General features: G+C 45.1%; 1 protein-coding gene across 1 annotated transcript in view; it reads left to right on the forward strand.

Moving 5' to 3' along the window:
• The first annotated feature begins 921 nt into the window (after positions 1-921).
• Positions 922-14,905, forward strand: part of TUB (TUB bipartite transcription factor) — a 62,211-nt gene continuing 48,227 nt past the window's right edge. The window contains 3 exon segments of the mRNA XM_029208725.1: positions 922-963; positions 966-1,078; positions 1,614-1,661. Coding sequence (XP_029064558.1) covers positions 922-963; positions 966-1,078; positions 1,614-1,661 — 203 coding nt within the window.

Genomic DNA, 14,905 nt, shown 5'->3' on the forward strand with positions numbered 1-14,905 from the left:
GGGGGAGGGGGGAGCTAAGGGATGCTTGGTAAATAACCTCAGAAAGGCTTGATAGTTGTCTGTGTTGGCTGAGGAAGGTGGACAGGGAAAAGAGGGAGCAATGATGGCACCTGGGGGGCTGTGTCACTCTCAGAGACAGGATATATAGAACAAATGCTCAGAGTCACAGAAGGTCCCAAGCTGTGTACCTCAGTGTGAGGTTTTGCAGGACATCCAGAGGGATGTGTCCAGAGAGCAAGCAGATGGAAGGGGGTCTAGAGTTTAGGAGGGGAGTGAGCCCATGATATAAGCATGGATGTTCTCTATGTAAAGGCTGTGGGAGTTGAAGCCCTGTGAGGGGATAAGATCACTCGGTACACTTGAGGTTGAGTGAGAGGACAAGAGGCTGAGGACACAGACAAGGAACTCCTAGATACCCCGTCAGTTCCTCAGAGGCACAGTGTGTGTGTCCCCCAGGACAGAGCCTGTCACTGGCCCCTAGCCCAGGGCTGGCCACAGAGAGGGCATCAGTGAATGTGTCTGGCTGATTCTTCCAGATGAGGCCTTTGTCCTCAATGTACCTGCCTCTGCCAGGGTTGTCATAGTAACCACAGATGCAGGGATACTCGGTCTCTGTGTTGCCATGGAAACGAACACTTGGGTGTCCCTGAGTGGCATGGCCACTGAGGACTTGGAGATTTACTCTGTCCTGAAGGGTTTGGGAGTGAGACTGTGACTGGCAGAGAGGGTTTCCATGTCCTAATGAATCAGTGATGGTGGTGGTTAGTCTGATTGTTGCCACGGAGATGGAGGAAGACACCCAGGTGGCTTGTGCTAGCTTCAGTACTGAGCTGGTGAGACAAGGCATTGCAACGGGCTCCAGGTCTTTGTGTGCAGCCTGAACAGGACCAGCCTCCAAATTCACCCCATCCTCTGGCTGCCATGGGGCCCAGGACCCCTTTGCTTTCTTTTTGGGTTTGCACCCTTTTGCCAAGACAGGGATTTTGTTCCCAGGAGGCACTCCCCGGCCCATGGGATCTCAGCATTCAAAACAACACAGGAAACCTGGGCCCCTGAAACGGGGCCACCGAAGAGATCGGTAAGCACTCAACACCCCCACCTTTAGCCCATGGACCCCACCCTGTGTCCACTGCATTCCCCATGACTTCCCCCCTCTGCAGTCCCAAGGCCCTCCCTTCCCCTACCACATGGGGTCCCACTGCTTATCCCTCCCAAAGCCTCAGGCTCTAGACAGGTGAACAGGGGGCTCCCCTGCTTGCCTGGGATCTTGGGGGAACCCTCCACCACGGGAGGGAGGCCTCTGCCCCTGGCGGCTTCTGCCCTCTGCCTCTGCTGGTGGGCTCCTCCTGCAGCCCCCACCCCGCCCCTGTGCTCTGTTCCTCTGGCTTCAGCCGTTACTGCCCTCATGCTGAGCTGCCTGCCTGCTGTCCTGCGCCCCACAGAGCCAGCACCTGCGGGAAGTCCCTCCACCTGATCCCACTTAACTCCCACTGGAAGTGGCTGGGACCGAGGCCCTGGAGGAGGCCTTGAGCGGCACGGTCCGGCCAGGCAAGGGGCAGGAATGACGAGGTGAGGCACAAGGCCGTGGAGTCACCCCTGCTTTTTGTCCTCAGGAGAACAACCAGGAGGAAGTACTGGAAGGAAGGAAGGGAGATCGCTCGGTGAGCTGACAGGGGAGGAGGGTGTGCTGCCCGGGGAAGTGCTGCCCACAGGAGCCTGTGTGGGGAGGGCGTGGGCAGGAGAGGGCGGCTCGGCAGCAGTGGACGTGGTTTGCGCTCAGCCGTGTGCGTGGGAAGTGGGGTGCGCTGAAGCGTGTGACCCCTAAGTGAAGTCTTCCCTCACTGTGGCTGTTGTGGCTGGTGGCCTGGGTTTGTTCCTCCTGGACCCTTCTGTGGTCCTTTTGCCCAACTCCAGCCAGGGGATGCTGCTGAGAGGGCCCAGAGTTCGGGAGTCTGCTGCCCAGCCTGTCCTGGGTCCCTCAGCCAGGCATTCCCAGGACCACTAAGAGTATTCAGATCCCCAGACCCACATTCTCCCTGCCCTAGGCTGGCATCCCCATGGCCTGCTTCTGCAGTCAGGAGATGGGGCTTTTCTAGGACTCCTGACCGGAGCCTCATTTGTGCTTTATTGATGGCAGGGTCCCTAGGATATATTTCTTGGCCCAGAGGATGGGCAGGAACAGCTGCCCTCTGAAGGAGGGGCCTTGCCTTATAGATGAGGCAAGATGTCGGACCCCCTTCCCAGGTGCAGTGTGGGCCGAGGGCTCCCAGTACCTGCGGAATCTGCCTGCCCTTTCAGGGACCAGGCGGAAGACATAGGGGGGCATCAGGGGCTCTGGTTTGCGCCCTCATGGATGTTGGTCCTGGGTTTCTGCTGAGGTCTCTGATGAAGTGTCCTAAAAGGGGGGCTCTGTGGAGAACCATGGGTCTCAGTATGGCCCTGTGTTCTTTTCTACAGCCTCAAACCAGGTTGACTTTTTAGCCTAAAGAAAAGTTCATGCGGAGAAAGATGGGGAGTGGGGGTGGGGAGGTGGTATATCCCTTGAGGCTACTTCACAGGCTCTTGGGAAGGAGGAGGGGGAGGGGTGTAAGGATTGAACCCCGGGGGGCGGACTCTGCTGTATGACTCTAATGAGGCTCGAAGACTTCAGCTCATTTGTCCTCTGCAGCCGGTGCGTTTTGAGTGATGCGAGCTGATGGGTCTCCTGCTGGCACCCGCCACCCATACGCTGTCAAGGCCGAGAGAATCTCTAAGATGCATCTAACCCTTTGATTAGCAGGCAAAACTGAGGCGTCAGGGCAGGGTCACACTGCAAGTTCACAGCAGAGTCAGGACCAGAACCCAGGCCCCCGCTCATGGCTCTATGCACTACAGGCCTGGGAGCCAGCCTCGCTGTGTGGGAGTCAAGGGGCCTACTGGGATTGCACAGTGCTCCGGTTTTGACCCTGCCTCCTGTGAATGGAGGCCCTGAGTATACTGTGGGCTATATACCCACAGCTGATGCCTGGCTGGCAGAGACACCTGGCTATACCAGCTTTCTGGGATGACTCTTTCTGGGATTTGGGGCCTCTCTACTTTACCCAGGGTCCCCCACACCACCCTGGCTCTTCCATGTTGAAAGGCTCTGCCAGTATCCCTTGAAAACTGCATAATTCAAGATGGTGCCAACAAGCGTGACATTTTACTCACGGCAGCCTGTATGGGCTCACAGGGCTGTGAGTAGAGGGACAAGGGAGTTGAGGGGCTAGGCAGCCTCAGGGTTAAGGCTGAGTTCTAGGGACATATCTCTGTACGCTGGGAATAGTCATAATGGATGGCAGAGTTACATGGTCCAGCCATGGAAGGACATAGCCAGAGTAAAAGAATCTTGTCACAGTGTTTTTATTGTAGGTTCTACCAATCATACTGGCAGCTTCCATGTCCGTGAGGACAGTTCCTCTGTACCCTGGCCTCTGAGATTTTTGTTGTCATCAACTCACTGAATGTCACCTTTACTTCAATCACCCATTACTGGGATCTTATCATCGTTTGAAGCTGTTCCACCTCTGAAGTCTTAATCTCTCCGTACCTCCTATGCATTGTTTCCCTCCACTCCACTATGTCTGTTCATAGACACCTTCAGGCTCCTACCTCCTAGTTTTTCTCCTTGCCCTGAATCAACCCTTGATCCTATGCAGTCTGGACCCCATGACCTGTTACTTCAACTCTTCACCAGTCACCACCTGGCCCCCTTAGTCTCCCACGCCACCCCTAGAACATGGTAACTGCCTGCCTTCTCTAGTCCTTACTTACAGGGATGGGGAGGCGGGTGGGGGATGGGAATCCCTTCACGAATTGACACTAGTCCAAGTTCATGGTCCACAGCCTCAGCTGAGCCCCCAGTATGGCCCAGCAGTTCTGCTGCCTAGGCCCACTCCAGTTCCGCTTCAGCTTTTTCAAAGCTCTCACATAATCCCTCGACTTTTCTTTCTTTTTTTAAAAAAATATTTATTTATTTGGTTGCTCCGGGTCTTAATTGCGGCAGGTGGGCTCCTTAGTTGTGGCATGCGAACTCTTAGTTGAGGCACGCATGTGGGATCTAGTTCCCTGGCCAGGGATCAGACCTACGCCCTGTGCATTGGGAGCGTGGAGTCTTAACCACTGCGCCACCGGGGAAGTCCCAATCCCTCTGCTTTTCTACTCCACAGTTTCCCTACTCATTCCCAGCAGTCTACGTAGGCTCTCTCTTTATAAAGTAAAGAAAATTTGCCAAGAGGAAATTTCTTTAACCTCTGCCCTGGGCTGCATCCATGCCCATCCATGCTTCTGGCCCCCATCATACTGAGAGATAGGTGTTCCTCTTCCAGCTAACCTCTCTACCAGAGATCTGGGGACCCTCCCCTCTGCCCCTCCACCCGAGATCCCCTCTCTGTTGCTTCTCCCGTCTTCATCTTCATCGTCTTCATCTTCATCGGCTCCCCTCTCCTGGCTCCTTCATTTGTAAGCCAGTTACGAAATAAAACAAAAACACCTTGACTTTACAACCTCCTCTCTCTCCTGCCCTTCTCAGCCAAGCTTGTTAAAATCAAAGCCATTGTTTATTATCTCCATTTCCTCACCTCCTGCTGAGTCTTTAATCCACAACGACCTGGCTGCTACCCCCACTTTACCACCCGAGCTTCTCATCCCGTGTCTCCAGTGAGTCTTACTGTAAAACCAGCTGAAGCTTTCAGTTCCCAGTTGACCTCTCAGCAGCATTTGATACAACTGAGCGCACTCTGCCTTTCGAAGCCCTCTTCCTTGCATTCCGTGACCCCTCACTCTCCTTTACCACCTGCCATCCTGATAATTAGTTCTCAGTTTTCTTCATGAGATTTTCTTCCTCTGTTCACCCTGGAAGTGCTGATATGGCCCAGGATTCTGTCCTGGTCTCTTTTCTCCCTTAAACTTGTTTCTGGTGGTCTCATGGATTACCATGGCTTTAATTTCCATCTCTAACTGATGACTAGAGCTGTTCCCTAGACCCTTCTCCTTACTTTTACTTTTTCTTTTTAGTTCTATCAGATTTTCCTCATGTGTATTGAAGTTCTGTTCATAGGTACAGAAACATTTAAGATTGTTATGTCCTCTCAAGAACTTAACCCCTTCATCAACAAGAAATGTCCTTCTTTATCTATGGTAACATTTCTTGTTCTGAAGTCCAATTGGTCTGATAATAATATAATCACTCCAGCTTTCTGTTGATTAGTGTTTGCATGGCGTATCTTTTTCTATCCTTTTACTTTTAACCTCTCTGACTTTATTCATTCATCTTAGGCCGCGCTGGGTCTTCATTGCTGTGATGGGCTTTCTCTAGTTGTGGCGACGGGCTTTCTCTAGTTGTGGCGAGTGGGGGCTACTCTTTGTTGTGGTGTGCGGGCTTCTCATTGCGGTGGCCTCTCTTGTTGCGGAGCACAGGCTCCAGGTGCGCAGGCTCAGCAGTTGTGGCACACAGGTTTAGTTGCTCCATGGCATGTGGGATCTTCCTGGACAGGGCTCAAACCTGTGTCCCCTGCATTGGCAGGCGGATTCTTAACCACTGTGCCACCAGGGAAGTCCCTCTGACTTTAGAGTGGGTTTCTTTTGGAAATTGTATCATTGTCATTTTTTAAAATTAATTAATTAATTAATTTATTTTGGGCTGAGTTTGGTCTTCGTTGCTGCGCGCCGGCTTTCTCTAGTTGCGGTGAGCGGGGGCTACTCTTCGTTGTGGTGCGTGGACTTCTCATTGCAGTGGCTTCTCTTGTTGCAGAGTACAGGCTCTAGGTGAGCGGGCTCAGTAGTTGTGGCTCACGGGCTCCAGAGCACAGGCTCAGTAGTTGTGGCGCACGGGCTTAGTTGCTCTGAGGCATGTGGGATCTTTCCGGACCGGGGATTGAACCTGTGTCCCCTGCATCAGCAGGCGGATTCCTAACCACTGTGCCACCAGGGAAGTCCCTCATTGTCATTTTTATGCAGTCTGACAAGCTTGGCTTTTTAATTGGAATGTTTAGACCATTTACATTTAACGTTATCATCAATATGGTTGATTTAAAATCTACCATCTTGCTATTAGTATTCTATTTGTCCCACTTGTTCTTTGTTTTCTTTTTCTTCTTTTCCTACTTTCTTTGAGAGTGGGTGTCTTTTATGATTCTGTTTTATCTCTCTTCTTAGCTTATTAGTTATTAGCTTACATGTCTTTTTTTATTCTACTTTATCTCTATTCCTAGCTTATTTTTGTTTATGTTTTTGTTTGTTTTTCTTAGTGGTTACTCTGGGGTTTACAATGTACATCTTAAACTTACCACAATCTACCTTAAAACGTTATACCACTTCATGAATATCATAAGAAACTTACAACAGTGTACTTCCATTCCCCCTTCTTGTCTTTTAGCTGTTGTCATGCATTTTGCTTTTACTTTTGATATAAACCCAACTATACGTTGTCATTATTTTTGCTTTAAACAGTCAATTATCTTTAAAAAAATACCTTTATTGGGATATAATTTATATACCGTGCAATTCATCTATTTATAGTGTACAGTTCAATGTGTTTTAAGTTGTGCAGCCAACACTACAATCAATTTTAGAACATTTTAATTTACCCCACACCCCCCAAAAAAACCCATGCCCATTAGTAGTCACTCCTCCTTCCTCTCCCCACCCCCATCCATACACAACTGCTAATTTACTTTCTGTCTCTGTAGATTTGCCTATTTTGGACATATCATGTAAGTGGAATCACACAATATGTGGTCCTTTGTGACTGACTTCTTTCCTATCATAATGTTTTCAAGGTTCACTCATGTTGTAGCATGTCTCAATACTTCATTTCTTTTCATTGCCAAATAATATTCAATTATATGGATATATCACATTTGTTTATTCATTCGTCAGTTGATGGACATTCACATTGTTTCCACTTTTTAGCTATTATAAATGATGCTGCTGTGAACATTTGTGGGCATGTTTCCTTTCTCTTGGGTATATGCCTAAGGGTAGAACTTCTGGGAGACTGTATGTTCAACCTTTTTGGGGAACTGCCAGACTGTTTTCCAAAGTGGCTGTACCATTTCACATTCCCACCAGCAATGCATGAGAATTCTAATTTCTCCACATCCTTGCCAATACACATTTTATCTGTGGTTTTGATTATAGCTATCCTAGTGAGTGTAAAGTGGTATCTTATTCTGGTTTTGACTTATATTTCCCTGGTGACTAATGGTGTGCCTGTAAGTCATTTATGTATCTTCCTTGGAAAAATGTCTGTTCAGATCCTTTGCTCATCTTTAAATGGACCGTCTTTTTATTACTGAGTTGTAAGCATTCTTTATGTATTCTAGATATAAGGAGTCCCTTGTCAGATAATAATTTGCAACTATTTTATCCCTTTCTGTGGGTTGTCTTTTCACTTTCTTAATGGTGTTCTTTACAACACAAAAGCTTTAAATTTTTATGAAGTCTAATTTACCTGTTGTTTTCTTTTGTTGCTTGTGTTTTTGATGTCATATCTATTGAAATCATTGCTTAATCAAAGGTCACAAAGATTTATGCCTATGTTTCCTCCTAAGAGTTTTATAGTTTTAGCTCTTACATTTAGGTCTTTCAGTAATTTTGAGTTAATTTTTGTATATAGTGTGAGGTGGGGGGTGTTCCCAGATTTTTCTTATTTTGGATATTCAGTGGTCCCAGCACAATTTGCTGAAAAAAACTGTTTTTTCTACAATCAAATGGTCTTGGCATCCTTGCCAAAAATCAATTGACTGTAAGTGTGAGTTTATTTCTGGACTCTCAATTCTACTATATTGATTTATGAGTCTGTCCTTGTACCAGTACCACACTGTCTTGATTACTGTAACTTTGTAGTAAGTTTTGAAATCAGGAAATGTGAGCTCTCCAAATTTGTCCTTTTTTTTTTTTTTGCGGTACGCGGGCCTCTAACTGTTGTGGCCTCTTCCGTTGCGGAGCACGGGCTCCGGATGCGCAGGCCCAGCGGCCATGGCTCACGGGCCCAGCCGCTCCGCAGCATGTGGGATCTTCCCGGACCGGGGCACGAACCCGTGTCCCCTGCATCGGCAGGCGGACTCTCAACCGCTGCACCACCAGGGAAGCCCCAAATTTGTCCTTTTTCAAGATTGTTTTGGCTATGCTGGGCCCCTTGAATTTCCATATGAATTTTAGGACCAGATTGTCAATTTCTGCAAAGAAACCAGCTGGTATTCTGATGGGGATTGTGTTGAATCTGTAGATCAATTTGAAGAGTATTGCTGTCTTAACAACATTTAATCTTCTGATCCATAAACACAGGATATCTTTTAATTTATTTAGGTCTTCTTTAATTTCTTTGAAAGAAGTTTGTTGTTTTCAATGAACAGTCTATACTTCTTTTTAAAAAATTCATTCCAAAGTATTTTTTGATGCTTTTGTAAATTGAATTGTTTTCCTAATTTCATTTTTGGATTGTTCACTGCAAGTATATAGAAACATACTGATTTTATATATTGATCTTGTATCCTGCTAGCTTGCTGAACTTGTTCATTAGTTCTAATAGCTTTTAGTGGACACTCAGGTGTTATTTATACAAAATCATGTCATCTATGAATAGAGATCATTTTACTTCTTCCTTTCTAATCTGGATGCCTTTTATTTCATCTTCCTGCCTGTTCCTCTTGGCTAGAACCTCCAGTACAATGTTGAATAGATTTGTTTTGATCTAATAGGTATGCATTCAGCCTTTCACTTTTAAGTATGATGTTAGTTTTTGGTTTTTCATAGATGCCCCTTGTCAGGTTGAGGAAATCCCCTTCTATTCCTAATTTGTTGAATGGTTTTCTCATGAAGTGGTGTCAAATTTTTTCAAATGCTTTTTCTGGGTTTATTGAGATGATTGTGTGGTTTTGTCCTTTATTCTACTGATATTGTGGATTATATTAATTGACTTTTGGATGACAAGCCAACTCTGCACCCCTGGGATAAATCCTACTTGGTCAGGATGTATAATCCTTCTTATATGTTGCTGAATTCAGTTTGTTTGTTTGTTTAATGAGGAAAAAATATTTTACATATACCTACATATTTACCATTTCCAGTGTTCTTCATATGTGTATTCAAATTGTCATCAAGTATCATTTTCCTTTTACTGTAATCACGGGTTACATGTGAATCTGCTACTGGACTGTGACCTCTCTGAGGGCAAAGCCCCATCTCGCTTGGCTCTGTACTTTTGGTGGAGGACAGGCGTGGGTGCTCAGTGTGAATGCACTGAATGAATGAAAGCTGGGTATGGAGGCATGGCTGGTGGAAACAAGGAGACCCAAGACCAGCTGCCCTTCACTGGCCTGGTTGTCTCAGAGCAGAAGAGCTCAGTGCAGGAGAGCCTTCCTCCCAGAGCTGGGCAACACTGGGCTTGAGGGTTCGTGCTCTACTGCACAGGGGCTAGACTTGCATGAGCCTTCATGTGGCTGCATTTATACCTGCTTCAGAGGGAGCCCTGCTGTATCATCATCCTGGCCTGCATGGGCCTGAGCCCCAGGGAGGGTCTTGGGGTAGGTGGGTTTTAGGCTTCTCGGCAGAGCTATCTCCTACGTGAAAGTCAGAAACTGCCACAAGGAGCCTGATGTGTCACAGGAAATTCTTATTGAAAAGAGATTCTAGAATAGGATGTGGTGAAGGGCTTTGATGATTGGGACATGCCACCATGCAATGTAACTCTGCTAGGAAAGTTCCCATTTGCTCATCCATTTTAAAAGTGGTTTATATATATTACTGTCATTCGATTACAAGCTCCATGAAGGCAGGGGCCATGTCTGTCTTTTTCATTGTTGGGTTCTCAGCCTACAGTGCACGTAAACAGTAAGCACAGAATAAATGTTGAATGGACCATAATAGCTAAAATTTCCTGAGGACACACAGTGCTAAGCCATTTACACGTATTAACTCATGTAACAGTCACAACCACCATATTCATTCTCAATATGAGATGAAGAAACTGGGACACACAGTGGTTAAGTAAATTGGTCAAAATCACATTGTCACATAAGTGGTGAGGCAAGCTTTCAAAGGCTTGTGCCCTTAACCTTTATTGAATGAATGAATGAATTTGTACATATGAGTATTTTGATATATAGTGTCTACAGAGGGGACCATATCATAATAGATAAAGATATATTTCTTAAAACAATCATCAAAACATCAGACTTTCCATTATTTGGACTGTCCATGCTCAATATCAATGAATGTCTCTCTCTATAATATATATAATGTTAAATACAATACTCAATTAAATGTAGTAATTCTGTAAGTATTAAGTAATGCTCACATATAGTATATAGCATCACTATTAACATTGTGATCTTACTTCATGCCAGGCTTTGTGTTGTGTTTTACATAAATTGTCTTATTTAACATTCATAATTCTGTGAAATAGGTGTTAGAATCCCTGTGAATTTCTGTGATATAACTAAGGCTCAGAGAGGCTAAGCCCTGAGAGGTCACAGAGCTTATCACAAAGCCGGATTTGAGCCCATGTCTATTTGACTCCATATCTGTGCTCTTAAGGGCTTTGCTGTACTCCCTCTCCTGTAGTCTGGCTGAAGCAGGGGCTGCCTTGGGACTTCCAAGCTCTCACTCTCCCAGAAAGCTCCCAAATCCTAGGGCCTGGTCCCCACTTCACAGCCCTACCCAAGGGGGATGATCAGTGCCCCAGGCAGGTTTTCCCAGACCCTGTCCAGCAGGGAGAGATGAAGCTTCAACAGTTCAGACACTGTGGTGTGTAATCCTAGTACCTTAGAACTTGAGGGATGCCATATTGGAGCCCATCCTAGACCAACTAAATCAGAATCTCTGGGAGTAAGCCCAAGAATCTGAATTTTTAAATAGCTCCCCAGGAGACTCTGATGTCTAGAAAGATTTGGGAACCACTGGCCCAGGCTCAGGAAAGAGGAAATGGATACTCCTCAGGAAAAAAAGTAAGGGCTCTTGCCCAGGCCAACTTCACAACACCTTTTAGAAACATGGTGGCATCATGTGGTATGAACATATATTGTAAAATAATATTAAAAATTTTAAAAGAACATATGTTCATTGCGGTAAATTTGGGATACATAAAACAATATAAGGAAGAAACGTAAGATTACCTATAATCCTAACACCCAGAGGCAACTCCTGTTAGCATTTTGATTTATTTCTATTTTTTTAACTTTTCTTTATAGTGTAGTACACATAAAAATGCACAAATACTGAGTACACAGATTATAATGAATTTTCACAGCTGAACACAGTTAACTTTTTTTTTTTTTTTGTGGTACGCGGGCCTCTCACTGTTGTGGCCTCTCCCGTTGCGGAGCACAGGCTCCGGATGCGCAGGCCCAGCGGCCATGGCTCACGGGCCGAGACGCTCCGCAGCATGTGGGATCCTCCCGGACCGGGACACGAACCCGTGTCCCCTGCATCGGCAGGCGGACTCTCAACCACTGCACCACCAGGGAAGCCCTGAACACAGTTATCTTAACAAAACTCAGACCAAGAAACAGAACATTGCCAGCACCCTAGAAATTCCCTTTGAACTCCTTTCTGGTAACTTCCCCCTCCAAAGCAGTTAAACCGACTTCTAACATTATGGATTAATTTTGCCTGTGTTTGACATTTATATAAATGGAATAATTTGTTATATCCCCTTGGGGTCTGGTTTATTTTGCCAATATTATATTTGTGAAATTAGGCAAGTACAGTTGTTCATTTATTGTCACTGTATAGTATTTGTGTGACTATAGCATAGTTTATACGTCCATTTTACTGTTGATGGCATTTGGGGAGTTTTAAAGTGTTTGGCAACTGTGACTAGTGCTGTTATGAACATTCTTTTTTTTTTTTTTAAAGTACCTTACACATTCAGTCCTTTTTTTTTTTAACTTGCTAATTTATTTATTTATTTATTTATTTATTTTTGGCTGTGTTGGGTCTTTGTTTCTGTGCGAGGGCTTTCTCTAGTTGCGGCAAGCGGGGGGCCACTCTTCATTGCGGTGCACGGGCCTCTCACTATCGCAGCCTCTCTTGTTGTGGAGCACAGGCTCCAGACGCGCAGGCTCAGTAGTTGTGGCTCACGGGCCTAATTGCTCCACGGCATGTGGGATCTTCCCAGACCAGAGCTCGAACCTGTGTCCCTTGCATTGGCAGGCAGATTCTCAACCACTGCGCCACCAGGGAAGCCCTATGAACATTTTTGTACCTGTCTCTTGCTGCATGTGTGTATGCATATCTGCGAGCTATGTACCTAGGAGTGGAATTGCTGAGTTTTATGTTCAGCTCCAGCCGGTGTTGCCAAAGTTCTCCAAAATGGTTCTCCAAATGCACTTTTTGCCAGCAGTATATGAGTCCTGGTTGTTCCACATCCTCAACAAAAGTGTTTTTATTTTAGCCATCCTGGTGAGTGTGTGGTATTGTTGTTTTGCTTTGCATTCCCCTGCTGAATAGTGAAGTTAAGCACCTTTTCCTTCATGTTTTGTTTTGTTTTTTTTTGGTTGCACCTCACGGATTACGGGATTGTAATTCCCTGACCAGGGATTGAACCCGGGCCCACAGCAATGAAAACACTGAGTCCTAACCACTCGACCATCAGGGAATTCCCACCCTTCATGTATTTTTTTTTTTTAATAAATTTATTTATTTTATTTATTTATTTTTGGCTGCGTTGGGTCTTTGTTGCTGCATGCGGGCTTTTCTCTAGTTGTGGTGAGCGGGGGCTACTCTTCGTTGTGGTGTGCAGGCTTTTCATCGTGGTGGCTTCTCTTGTTGCGGAGCACGGGCTCTAGGTGCACGGGCTTCAGTAGTTGTGGCTCACGGGCTTAGTTGCTCCGAGGCATGTCGGATCTTCCCGGACCAGGGCTTAAACCCATGTCCCCTGCATTGGCAGGTGGATTCTTAACCACTGCACCACCAGGGAAGCCCCGTGTATTTCTTTTTAATCTTTTACTATGTGCCCACTCCTGGCAACCCTTAGTTCATACAAAAAGAAAAAAGAAAGAGAGAGAGGGAGGGAGGGAGGGAGGAAGGAAAGAAGGCCGGCCAAACCATAAAGCAAAAAACATCTGATAAAATAAGAAAAAGAAAAATCAGGGTAAAGTCCTATGTTATTTTTCCCTTCAGTGAAGTCTGTCATCTTAAAAATAAACTCTGTCTGACTATAAGACCTTAAAGAAAATACATGCTCTGCTGTTTTTCTGCCTCTTAGCTCTTTCTTCCTGTGCTTTTCTCAACCACTTAATTTTCACTTGCCCTACCAACAGCATTTGGACCTTTTGGGGGATGCATTTTTATAAACTTTGCACTAATATTCTTCAAAGAAAGGCTGTTGTGACATAGGAAAAGCTTAAACTCAGGGTGAGAGAAGAAGCCTTGTATAGCCAATGCCCAGAACTAGTTACTGTCATGCCCCTGGAAACAGTAAAGCTTTGCAGAGTGGAGTGGAGTCGAGTTGTGGACATTGCAGAGTGAATTCTAAAAATAAGTTTGTTTTGTTTTGTGCTGCTATTGCAGAAAATTGTTTGTTAATCAAGAAAATGGATTTAATTCTCTTTAGGTACTATTTTGGAAAAAAATCTTCTTAGGCATTATCCAAAAAAATATGCAGTTTGAATTCATTCACAAAGCAATTATATATGTTTGTGTGTGCATATATCCTTTTTGCAATGTTGTGTCGACTGTTTGTCATCTAAGTTTTTCACGTAACATGTTTTCCCATATCATTTAATATTTAAAACTTTCAGTGGCTCTATAATAGCTCTTTTCATGGACTTACTGAAATTTATTTAATCACTCTCCTATTTTGGTTATTTCAATAATTTCTAAATTCTCTGTGATGAACATCTTTGTACATAAATTTCCATGCTCACCTGATTACTTTCTTAGAATAGCTTCAGAGAAGTGAAATTAATGGCTCAAAAAGAGTGAGTGTCTTTAAAGGTTTTTTTTTTTTTTTTTTTTTTTTTTTTTGCGGTGCGCGGGCCTCTCACTGCTGCAGCCTCTCCCTGTTGCGGAGCACAGGCTCCGGACGCACAGGCCCAGCGGCCATGGCTCATGGGCCCAGCTGCTCTGCGGCATGGGGGATCTTCCCGGACCGGGCACGAACCCGTGTCCCCTGCATCGGCCGGCAGACTCTCAACCACTGCGCCACCAGGGAAGCCCTTTAAAGGTCTCTGATACATTAGTATTAGACATTCCTTCCAGAAAGACCATCGTTCAGCACTCTCCCCAGCATATATGACGTGCCACCCCATTGCACGTTTGCCAACTTTGCACTCACTTCAATTACGGTGTCTATTGCCATATAGAAGACTGTCTGTAGCCTTCTGGATTCAGGAACATGCTTAGAAAAACTCCCCTACTCCCTATGCATGATTAGAACAGCATTGTCTAATATTTTCTCCTTGTAGAAATGTTTTCTTTTTTACAATAAATCTTAATCCTCCCGTTACTTGTTTTTGTGTCTGATATGAAGTAGGGATATAACTTTTTTCCCCCAAATGGATAGCAAGTTGATCTGTAAACCGTTTGGTAAATAGTACAACATTTCTTCAGTCTTTAAAGGCCATCTTTATCATAAGCCAATTTCCTCTATAGACGTGAGTCCCTTTCCATACTACATTGGTCTGTTTGGGCATTCTCGAGCCAGTTCCACTGTTCTGGTTATTTCAGTCTTAGTACAGTTTGAGAGCTGATGTAGCAAGTACCTCCTTATTCTTTCTCTTTTATAAAATTTTCTTGGCTGTCTTGGAAAATTGGCTTATTTTTCCAGATGAATTTTGGAATAAATTTATCCAGTTAAAAAAATCCTACTGCACTTTTGATTAGAATGGCATCAAATCTATAAATTCATTTGTAGAAATGCATACCAAAATTATAATACCAG

The sequence above is a fragment of the Monodon monoceros genome, unplaced genomic scaffold (genome assembly GCF_005190385.1).
Source record: "Monodon monoceros isolate NGI ecotype Baffin Bay Population unplaced genomic scaffold, NGI_Narwhal_1 Super_Scaffold_7, whole genome shotgun sequence".
NCBI classification, from domain to species: Eukaryota; Metazoa; Chordata; class Mammalia; order Artiodactyla; family Monodontidae; genus Monodon; species Monodon monoceros.